Below are 12,505 nucleotides of genomic sequence, written 5' to 3'. Positions count from 1 at the left end.
CTTTGACACAGGCTACTCCATTGCCCTCAACTGCTGCGCCTCAGTATCCCACTATCTATTTCACAGAACTACTGTGAAAGTTACTGGAAATTTCTGGAAATTAAAAGGAACAGAAAGACAGACACATTTAAACTATGTCAGCTGATAATTCATTTGTTATCAAGTGTTAATCTTTAGTGATGTGTAACATGCAAACTTCTTCCCCATGGATTAACCCCAAATGATCACAGCAGTAAGGAAAAGCTCATGATTATTTATATGCTACATCTCCACTCTCCAAAATAGAAGTAATTTTGGGAAAGTATACTTTTCCATCCTTGAAACAGGCTAAAAGGAAATAGTAAAAATATGTACTTGTTCAAGCAAATCACTGCCCATTCTGTATTTTAAATAACAATTACAAATGACTATTTACAATAGAAACAATTCTGTTACATTTTTGAGGACACTGCTTACAGTTAGCCACATTCCCCACCTGATACAGGTTTAAATAATGATTAATTATAATTCTTGAGGATTGGCTGCTGAAGAGGCTGTTTGGCAGCTGCAAAGTATGCTCACAAGCCTTCAGGATCAAATAAATTCAAAGTAGGTGATTTCTTAACAATTAAAAACCATTAAAATAAACACAGTAAAAATAAGCCTCTCTTACCTATTAGTATCCTATTCTTTGCAATGCCATTTTTAATCTCATCGTTGATCAAGTCTGTAAGTCCCCGGCACATAGAATCAATACTTTCAATGTGTTCTGGACAGTCATTAGAGATCTTATACCTGTCAAACCAAACAGTGGAAAAGGCTCCTTTCATAGGTGTATATGGCCTGGATGGTGGAAGGAAAGAAAACAAATGATTAACCAAGCATAAGATGAAAAGCCTTCAACATACCTGATAAATAAAAACAATTCAGTATCTCTCCAGCAAAGGAGGGAAGGAACCTCTTTCACGTCTAACTCAATTTACATGCAGTCACACTGGGTCTCTTTGCATTCAAAACACGGTCCTTCAAAAATGAAGACAGCATTTGGAATCTATGTAAAATGCAAGTTTCAGTCAGTTCAATGTCAAGGTTGATCAGGTCAGCTAAGCATTTTAAATCTTAACCCTGTTGAGAGGTTCTTAATCCTAAACAAAGTTAGGGCTGAACAAGACAGCTTTGCAGGAGCTAACTTTATGGGATTCAGTTGTCTTATTCTTGTCGAAATTAACAGGAGATAAGTATTATGAACCTCTAGGTATTTACAAAAACTTCTTCCATTAATTTTTCTTTTTCTTAAATAAATACAGCCATCCTCACTTAATGGGGCAGGTATCTCAAAAATGACTGAAAGAAATGCCATGTGCTTACTGGACTGGTGCACAGACACAAATTAGAGACATGACACTCCCCCTCACCATAATACTGTGTTGTCAGATTAGTATTTTAAGTGCTTTAACATGCTGCCGAAACCTCAGATAACCAAGGAAGCAACAATTCAAAGAAGCCTTTTCTTTGTTTTTAAAGAAAGAAGATGAATAGAGCTCTGAAATCCCAAGAAAGGTGATCTAATTGCCTTGCAATGGCTCTACAATTTAATATCAAACATACTGCTATGAAATCAATGCTTCATCTCAAAACCAAGCCCCCTAAAATCCTTAATTGCAATGTTTAATCAGGGGGCACATTTTTCATTATTACTTAAGCTCAGATGAGATCAGATCAGATTACAATCATTGCCTACAAACAGATAGCCTTTGATAAATTTGTCTGGATGGGAACCCATGGAAAATGCTAACATTGATTTCTGTGCTCTCTCTGGATTTTTTTCAGTACTAGGATTAAACAAAACCACAACTAGCCTAAAAAGAGAAAGCCATTATTTCAGTTGTTCTTAATGAAGGAACAAATTGTGCCTTTATTAATACCAGAGAGGCTTCACATATGCAAATGGCTACTTCTAAACCAGAAATACTGTCACTAGTACGACTGCACAAGAGGCAATACGCTATTTGCATTCCTTGGTCACACAGGTAAAAAATGAGAGAACACAGATTTTCTTCTGCTCAGTGCCATGAACATGAAATAAAGTCCATGACTTAAAAGCTGGTAAGCCAAATATAAAGAAAGAGGCAACAAACAGCAACAGATAGGTACAGACAGGCAGACTACATATTTCATCTTTTTGAGTACAGCTTCAGGAACAAGTACCTAAAATCTACTGTTATTCAAAACAGCATACAAGTATGTGGTCAATTTTAGTACAGTGTGTGCCTTAAGTAGCCCCTCATTTGCTTAATTCAAAACAAATCATACACAAGCACCAGAATTAATGATTATTTTTTTTTCAAGTTAGCGCTTACTTATTAAAAAAGTTAACTCCTAAATTAATGGAAATTCAGTGGAAATATTTTGTACACCTAACAAGCTAAAGCTAAGTTGAAAAAATGTTATTAAAATGCTTTTGCTTTTTTTGTTAACTTCTCTTTAGTATTACCACTGCCTCCAGGATTCTTCCCAAACAAATTGATCAACATCTAAGAAACAAAAGTCAATTTCTAAGAGGAGACATTCCAGTCAAAAATATCAACAACAGCAGAATCAGTGGAGTTTCTGGAAGTCACCTGGATGATGTGATGTACACCAGACTATGTATTTGGGCAAACAGCATTAATTCACGGTTTTAGCTTCTCTCTCAAACACTTTTACATCAATCCTAGTTAAAATGCTTAGCAGCCAGAGTGCTTCATTTTCTAGTGAAATGGGAGTACCTTACATTTGCATGAGAAAAGATGCGTAAGGTTTTAGTATTATTACAGCAGGCTGACCCAGAATTTCCATGAAATGAAGACACATATTTGTATTGTAGTACAGAAATATTAACACAGGTTTCCTCACAATTGAAAGACAGAATCATACAATTTATAAACAGGACAAAATCCAAGATGACATTATAATACTTGATCAGATGTTGAAACTCAGGACTTCTACCTGCTGTCTTTGCAACTTCTTCACTAAGATAGGTGAAAGACTAATGTGTCTGAAAGCCCACATGAAAAGACCCCCAAGCAAACGGACAAGATGCTTTCAACTGTGCCTAAAACACCCTTGCAACTACTCTTGATTTCTCAGAAATGTATTAAAAATAACCTTTACATAAAGCTGAGAAGTAACATTCTTTTAATGGTTCACCCAACTGGCACATCTGTTTTAGTCATTCACCTTGTTCCTTAAATAAATCCCTTTATTAGCTGGCACACTACAACTCAGACATTACCACGGTAAACAAATATGTTTGGCATCGAACCATCTGTACAGCTCCAAGAACACAGCAGAAAATTTTTTTCATACAATTAAACCACAAAAGAAAAGAAAAAAAAATCCCTCTGTTAGTGACACAAGAGGCTGGACTGAAATACACAAAAGCAAAGAAACACAGAGTGGAGTGAAAACTCCATCCAGTAAGATCAGCATGGACATTGAAGACAGTGTCAGACCAAATGGTCAGCTTTAAGTTTGGATTTTTTGGTTTCCTAAGTTTAATCAAAACTCATAACATTAGTCCCTATGATTTTTTCCCTCTGCGCCTCACTTTCATTCTCTTTTTAAAATTATACTAAAAATAAAGCTCCAGGTGTCTCAAACGTGTGCTGTTGAAACTCAGAATGAAAATACATAGCCCCCAAGTTGTGTGTGGGTTTTTTTTTGTTTGTTTGTATAGTTTAAAAGGGGGTGTGTATTCTTGTTTTGCCTGCTCTAGAGCACACAAAAGATTCAAATCCATATAAGAAAACAAGAACAATGAACCCTCTCTTTGGGTATATCCAACTTCCAAACTTGTACCCATTTTTAAGAGATATTCGAAACAATTTCCTACAAATTGAACTAACAGCATATAAAGAGAAAATATGACGTGAGGGAGACATGGCTAATATCAAACAGCATTTAAGAAACTGGAGGCACTCTGCGGAGAAGAATCTTTAGGATGCTTCCCAAAATCCTCAAATCACTTTAGACCCTGTTTTCCGATTACTTTATAGGTCTTATTTTTAAGGGTGTGCATTGATCTACAATTGTTTTCTCACACATACTCTTCTTGCATGAGACTAGTTTCAAGAAGATCCCACACATCTAATATTTGAATGTCTTAAAAAGAAAATATATTCTGTAATCTCTCTGTATTTATCATCCTCTCAATCTTTTAAACATATATTCAAATAGAAGTAATTTTCACTGCTGATTTCACTGCAAAGTTTCAAAGTAATACAGAACATTCAAGTTTTCACAAACTCAAGATAGGTTAGCTTCCACTACTGTGAGCTATGTACTAGCAATGAAAATATAATGAAAGCAGGAAGCAATAGCACCATCATTTTCTACCTTCCTGGACCATGGATTATATACTCTAGACTTTCTTAATCACGTTTAGAATTGTGCTAAGTAGTCTGAAGTTATTTTAACAGAAGGGGAGAGCAACTGAATGATGCTACACAAGGTTCAAATTCAGATCTAAAATCACGCCAAATTCTATCTCCAAAATGGTGCTATTAGCACAGCAATTCACATAAAACTACAGGTGTTTTTGTTTGTTATCCAATAAATCACTATCTCTGTTCAACATTTAAAGCTAAGAGACGAGCCAGCATTGCTAGCTGCTTTAAATAAGAAACATAAGAGTAGCAGACAGTACATTGATAAATAGTAAATATTCTTCCTCCAACTCATTCTCCTGATGCACAATTATATCACTGCCTTCACACTCCGTGCTATGATCACCCTGCTAATGCAGTCACATAAAACCCAGACCACTGGTGCCAGCTTACAGCTTTCTTGAAGTTCCAGACAAAACTTCCTGAGATGTCAGACAGAACTGGGAATTTATATGAAGTTAGGCTTCAAGATTCAAATAAAGAAAGACCAAAATTTTTTAAATCCTCACTTTTGCTTCCTTCCCAAACCCATCTCCTCTCAAGTTACGAGGCACAGAGTCACATGAAACATTTTAATGTCATCTTTCGGAAGACTCTGCATCCCTTTGAGAAAATCTACAGAGCACCCTGCCAGACTGCTTAAGTTCTTCTTTACTCCACTCTGGTGGTACCTGACCTGGAGTACTGTGTCCAGCTCTGGAACCCTCAGCACAGGAAAGACAAGGACCTGTTGGAGTGAGTCCAGAGGAGGGTCACAAAAATGATCACAGGGCTGGAGACCTCTCCTAAGGTGGAAAGAGTTGGGGTTGTTCAGCCCGGAGAAGAGAAGGCTCTAGGGAGACCTTATGACTGCCTTTTGGTACTTAAAGGGGGCCTATAAGAAAGATGGGGACAAACTTTCTAGCAAGGCCTGTGGTACCAGGACTAGGGGTAATGGTTTTAAACTAAAAGAGGGTACATTTAGATTAGACATAAGGAAGAAATTTTTTACAATGATGGTGGTGAAACACTGGAACAAGGTTGCTCAGAGAGGTTGTAGATGCCCCATCCCTGGAAACATTCAAAGGCAGGTTGGACAGGGCTCTGGGCAACCTGATGTAGTTGAAGATGTCCCTACTCACTGCAGGGGAGTTGGACTAGATGACCTTTAAATGCTCCTTCCAATCCAAACTAGTCTATGATTCTAGAAGCAAGTCTTGACTATCATGGCAAGTTTTTCCAACGAAAGCGAAGTTACTCCCTGGTCCCAAGTTCTCTCCCAGCATAATCTCACTGCAGATACTAGTACACCACAATAGAAAATCTAGTTCATAATTCTGCTTTTTAATCCCCAGTGTCTGCTTGAAGCAGAAAGTGAATTTTAAAAGAAGTGGGGGGGAAGTAGAGAATCTATCTATTCAAATCAGAGGTATAATTGAAAGGTCTAGTCCAAGGTATAGCTTATGGTAAAGCTGAGGATCAACATATCTTAACAATGAAGCTTTGTGGTACGGTAACAGAGAGTAAGATGTGTCAGAAATTCAAACAGCTTAAACTTGGAAGTACACTTAAAAATAAAATTTAAAAAGGCAGGCAAGAGTCATCTCCATGAGGAGTAATTTTGGCTGTTCCTCAGAAAAGGTTGTGCCTGTTCACTCAATCACATGCAAATACTCTGGATAGAGTTGTTCTGGATGTATATTGCCTGAAATGAGAACTGAGCCAGTACAGAATGGTTACCTGAAGAAATACTATGTTGACAGCTTTTGTTACTTGCGACAAATCTTACTCATTCAAGAAAAAGGAAGCTGCAACAGAAGCTGACATAAAACTAAGCAGGACAAATTCTGAGTTTATTTCTGTTGGTTTGTCAGGTTATTCTAGGTTTGCCTTTTTTTGGTGGGGGTGGGATGGTGTAAATTGTGGGGATTTGTACTAATCAGAGAAACAGCAATAACATTATGGTTGAGAAGACCATAAATGACCTCTTCTATACCCTGCCTGTTCTCAGCAACCAACTAATATCAGCTGCTTTATTAATTCACTGAAAGAAAGTGGCAAGAAGCAAACCAGCATCCAATCTGAATCAGTTCTCCGTTATGGGGCTTGCCACTCCGCGACTGAAAGTTGTATCTTACACAAGCTGGTGGCAAACAGCACTGAGGATGGATGAATGACACTAGCTAGGCACAAAAACCCCTGAAAAGACTGTAAAGCAAGAGCACAGAACACCACCTAACTTAGAACCCCACAACCGCTTGCTGGAGAGGCCACATGAAAACCACTGTCTCCAATTCTTCTGTACTGGAAAATGGCCGACAGTAGAAAAACAAGAGGAAGGATGTCTAAGAGCACGACATAGTTAAAGGGATTAGAAATGCAAGATTACTGCCATCATGTTCTACTTTGTTTTCCCCAAGCATGACTAAAGTATCTCTGACAAGTGTTTATTGCATTCCATATGGTATTTAGTACATGATGTAAGTCTTACATGTATGCACATCCATATGTTTTCCTCACCTAATGCAAGAGGAGAAATAAAAGGAAAATATGAAGTTTATCCAAGCATGCTTCCATCACTATTATGCAGAATATGTTAAATTTCTACTTGCAGAAAGAGATGAAAGAACCACCCTGTGATATCAACCAAAACCCTTTCCATATTCCCCTCAAACTTCCACCTCTAAAAAGACTTCTTTGTGTTAAATTTATGAATGAGGTTAGGGCTTACAAAAGTGAAGGATTAATAACATTTGCTTGAGCCAAAAATAGTATGATAGGCACTGTGCACGCTCCCCTACACAGCTCTGCCAATCCATCTCAAGTCTGACCTGCAGTACCCCTGCTGCTTTTCCAGTCCTAGGCCTCTCACAAGCAGACTGCCAATGTAGCTGAATGGTGCCAAACTGTCTGGTGGTTTTGCGATATAGCCAAATGGGGACTACGATGAGATGAAACTCATTTCCACCCATGAGCTGAGCAAAGATTTGAACTTAGGTGAAAGGATGGAGTACCAGGCCATATAATGCTGAGCAGTCCTTACCAGCCACATACTCAGAGACAAGGGAAATTAGAATAAATTGGGGGAAAAAAACAAACCAAAACAAAAAAAAAAATTACAAACTCTGCATAGAGACTTATTGGCCACCGAAAGGTATGCTGAGCGAATGTCAAAAAGATCCACAAAAAAGCCCAAGAAGTATTTATAGTTTACTTTCTGACTTGCAAAAGAGAAGGACTGTCAGAATGGAATGCTAGACAACGCAAATAATCTTTGACCTAGATTTTTTAAGGGAATTATAGAAGGTAAGGTATACTTATTAAAAAAAGTGGAGCCTAAATGGTTTTAACTTTACCACGTTAGCTCCTGCAATGCCAATTTAAACTATCACTTTCTATTAAAAAAAAAAAAAAGGTTAAATTGGGTGGTATTCAGTTCTGAGTTAGAAACTCAATAGAAACCTAATGTTTAAGTCACAGTTGTAGCAGCTGAAACAGTATTTAAAGCTGTAGCCATCCTGACCCAAATAAAAAAGGAAAAAGGAAACCCTTTCCTTTAAAACTATTACTGTAGACGTGGCTTTAGGGATTGCATCAGCTGCTAGAACTAAAATTTGAGCTTCTTTTTTTTAATTAAAGGTACACATTAGCATTACAAGGTAGAGGAAATAGAATTCTGTTGCGTTTAGTAAGTTTAATCTATGTACAGAAGTACTGATCCTGAAAGCTAGATAAAGTTAAAAGACCAACCTATTAAAACAAGTCCTCTACTCAATTTTTAAGTATCCCAGTTGCCTACATTACAGAGAAAACACACAACCTTTCTAAGCAATGTCTAAAGATCTTAATTTGTAAAGCAAAATTTGCATGCCCCAGCTACACGCATTTAATTTCCAAACACATTCCAAATTCAGGTGCCACTACTCTTACTACATCACACTGACACTTCACATCCACATATCTTTCTCTTTTTTATCTAAGCATGCTTTTTATCATAAGCATTTTACTTCAAAATTTTGCAAGTTTTTCTTTTTTAATAGTAAATTGCACTATCTACATTCTCTTATTTTTGCTCAGGAAACAAACAAATACAAGACCCATAGGACCTTCCAACATGATGAAGGACAAGTGTGAGAAAATGCTGCAAACTTTACCTGTCCAGGGGACATCTAGTGATCATTCTCTACACAGACCTTGCCTATTATAAAGATGAATAAAGAAAAGTAAATCTTTTTTAAAAGTGTAACTTTTTACAGAGACCTATACAGAACAGTAAAAACCAGTTTTATAAAAATGTAGTTTGGTAACTTTCTATTGTTTTTACCCATAAAATGAAAGTATCCTCTCTTGTGTTTGCCGAAATCAATGCTAATGAAGCCACAGAATGTGTTTTAGAATTCTTCTAGATTATTTGCTGGGCTGGTTTTCCAAAATAATTTTCAAACATAATGACCCTTGAATCAAAACATGTCTGAACCTCTGATGTTGTAGTAAATGAAAAATATGTATGTTTCAGTGCCTGGGATAAAATCTAAACAAAATGTAAATATAAACCCCATCCATCCTCCACAAAGAAACAAAATTTCTTTCAATGTTTTGTTGAAAACCACTGCTTTTCAGAACTCTATTTAATAGAGCTGAAAAATGTGTAAGACCAAATCTACAGATCTATTGATCAGCAGAATTATATCTATCAAAACATGAAGAGCTATTTGTGACCTGCAGTTTATCCTGCAAAAGCCTCTAGTATTGCCTTTATATCATCAAACCTGTTTTTACTGGCAAAATTGCATTGACAGAGAGCATTCAATGTGTATGTGGTAAGTCATGCTGGATGAGACAGGAGTTTATAGAGTATGAACTACATCCACATTAACAGTATTTTGCCAGAAGAGCACATTAGCCAAGCAATCCTAGTATGGTCTTGCCTAACTTCAAGCTTTTCTTTGATTTCATCATCAGTGTAAAAACCTGCTGGCAAGCTTTGCAATCTGCTCCTACAACTGACAGTGCAGCGGCAGGTTGTGCCACCCACAGAGACTCACTCACATCAGTGCAGCTTTCCAGCAACACGTTGCTCTGCCTCTACATGATCAAAGACTGGATTAGAACCTTCTTCAGCATATGTGCACGCCCATAACCATCTACCTATAGGCCTCGTTGTCAAGGATGCTGAATCCCGCTGTTGGTGCCAGAAACATTTGGAATTCTTATCAAAACATATATACATACATATGCACACAAAATGAGACCATATATTCAAGTTCCTAAAGCAGATATAATTATTTTAATGTGTGCCATTCAAGTTTGGATGTTCTAGGCCTTGTTCTTCCTTTCTGTGGAAGAAAGGAGAGCAATCATTACAGGTGCTTTGGAAAGCACAGTGTGTTTTGGACTTGAGTATCAAAACGACATGAAATGGGTCTATAAAGGCTTCTGTTATTTTGGTTTCAACCAACACCACCTATCTTCACAAACTTCAGCATTGCTGCAAACAGTGGCAAACATTATTGTACCTAAGGGCATCCATTTTATTTCACTGTATCAGCTAATGATGCTTATAACCAAAAGGGCTGTACACTAATATTCCCAAACATACTTCATATTGCCAAAGACAAACAGAACGGGTATTTTTCACTCTTTGAATATACAACTTTTTACAGTTTTGCTAAAAGCAACTTCTGAATCAACTCATGCATGACCTTTATCTGCTCTAGAGAACAAGAGTAACCTCAACTTAAAAAAGAAAGAGACTGGACTTAACTGTTTATTCACATCTTTTAATTACAATTGTATCTTTCTTCCTATCCGTTTACTAAAGTACTGAAATCCAGTACTGAAAGTCTTGAGATAAAAAAATTCCCCATAAATGCCACTCATTCGAGTCAGGACATCTTGCTGGTTAATCATTTATACATAGTTTACATCTGTAATTACCCAAAAAAACCCAAAACACATGAGAAAAGGATTGGACCCTAGAAGTCCAGCAGGATGCGAAAGTGAAGCACTGGCCTAACAGATGTGCTCTGAGGTGCTCTGGCTGTATAATATGTGAAGATCGTTTCATAGGGAAGCAAAACTCCCCGTATTTCTCCAGTACCTGCTGTGTTGATAAGGGAAGAAATGGAGCCCATCAGTATGTGTGATGTGCCACTGATAAACCTAGCATCACTTTAGCCTGTCATCAATGAAGTAATGAGAACATTTACAGAAAATCATATTCACTACCTACTAACCCAAAACACACTGCTTCAAAGACTTCCACTCAGAGGCTTGATTTTTCTGTAACACAGTGAGTACATTCACACTGCAATCTCTCAATTGCTTTTCCTGCCTAAGTAGATCATAAAAATACATGGTCAAGGAAAGTTTTTTTTTCATGTATTAGTGACTGCCAGACAAAATCTGCTATTATACTTGTTTATACCCTCCAAGAAATTTTTTTGTGACTTTCAAACCTCTGTGCCTCGAAAGTCTGTGTAGAATGTCACAATTTCCTTTTCCTTTCAGCATTCATCCACACTTGTGCACAAATTCACAAAGAAACTTAAGCCCCATTACCTTTTAAGGAAACATTTTCCTAACTGAGAGCCACAGACACCTTAAAAATGAATTTATATTAAGAAAATTAAACATCTCTGAAATACAAGGCCACGTCTTTAGAAAGCGAAATATGGAGGTAAGGTGTCCAACTTTTAGCCTTTAGGTTTGACCTCATTAACTTTCAAATTCCCAGGGGTAAATATTTTTATGTATATTTCCAGTCTACCACTGAATGCATAGCGTCATTTAATAATGAGATCTGTGCCTACAGCGAACATTGAACTCAATTCTCTTTGAAACAGTTGGGTCAGGATTCAAAATAGAACAAATATGTAATTTTAAACTCCAAGTCATTTCTCCAGCAGCTGAAGATCTTTCACATCCTACTTGCCAAAAAGACCAACCACCTTCAGAACTGAAACCTGGCATTAAATACAACAGAATTAGTGGTTAATTTATGAGAGTTAATATAGGTAGGACTGTGATCCAGAACATGGCTCTATAATGTCATTATAACATCCATTGGAGTATCTTCTTCTATTTGTATCAAGGAGATGGAAAGACACTATGAGGACAATACCTGAATTTGAATTAGAGACTATGACTTCTGTGAACTCTTAACCATATAGAGTCTTAACCACTTAAAATCACAGTCTCTGGGCAGCAATGCACTGTCGAGCTCAAATTTTGCCAACAAGCATATACATGAGAAAGAGGAAGTATTATGACAGTCTGTACCAATATTCACAAGCGTATTTTACAGTACTGGAATAGAGTAATTTAATCCTACAGTTAAAATGTATTAAACAATACCTGGCAGGAGCCGTTGGGTAAATTACTTTTATATGTTGGAAAGTCATGTCTTGATTCAAAATCTGTTTTATCCATGCTCTTGCTCCTTGGCCAGTATCACCTGTAGCACACAGAAGAGTACAACAAGAATTATTATGTGCATTTAGAAAAACTACAATGTCAAATATAATTACACCAGATTGACCTAATTTTTAAATCACAAAGTTAATCCTCCAAAATGCTAAAAAAGAACTTTCTAGAATAATCTCAATCCCCTTTCCAAAGAAGATGGACTCAAAACTTCCTAGAAACAGACTAAAGAGGTCCCCTAGCATAAGTTTAATAAATACTTTACTACATCCAGTGGCTAAAGTACTTCCTAATCAGGCACAAGACCTTACCTCTTACTTGCAACTTACCTTATTTGCTGATAACAATGATAAACAAAAAATACTGATGAACATCTTAAAAAGTGAGACAAAATACCTGCCACTCCTCTTAGAAAAGATAACTACTTTTATTACAGAATTTTATGTTAATCCACTTCAAAACCTAGTCAAAAGCAATAAAAAGGATCTTCACATTTAATTATGCTAATATTACCCATAGGCTTTAAGGGAAGTATCAATTAAACACTCCCAACGTTTTGTAAAGTGCTCAAGAGATGAGTTTGGATTAAAATATCTGGCAGGCTCCTCAAAAACCTTAATCCCACAGTTCCATTTGAAAGGCAGTTGAGCTCTGACTCTCAATGTGCTTTTTCCTAGTCTCATCAACTCAGCCTA

At 36.9% G+C, this 12,505-nt stretch overlaps 1 protein-coding gene across 1 annotated transcript; it reads right to left on the bottom strand.

Moving 5' to 3' along the window:
* Positions 1–652: 652 nt before the first annotated feature.
* LOC104159656 (lysophospholipase-like protein 1) lies at positions 653–11,841 on the bottom strand (the record flags this gene model as incomplete). Its single annotated transcript, XM_009697620.1, has 2 exons — positions 653–822; positions 11,742–11,841. Coding segments are annotated over 2 exons (270 nt in total), but the record flags the coding sequence as incomplete, so codon positions are not given.
* Between the last annotated feature and the right edge of the window lie 664 nt (positions 11,842–12,505).

This window comes from Cariama cristata, unplaced genomic scaffold (genome assembly GCF_000690535.1).
Source record: "Cariama cristata isolate BGI_N322 unplaced genomic scaffold, ASM69053v1 scaffold43053, whole genome shotgun sequence".
Lineage (NCBI taxonomy): Eukaryota > Metazoa > Chordata > Aves > Cariamiformes > Cariamidae > Cariama > Cariama cristata.
Note: the sequence above shows the minus strand (reverse complement) of the source record. Positions and strands in the feature narration are given on the sequence as shown.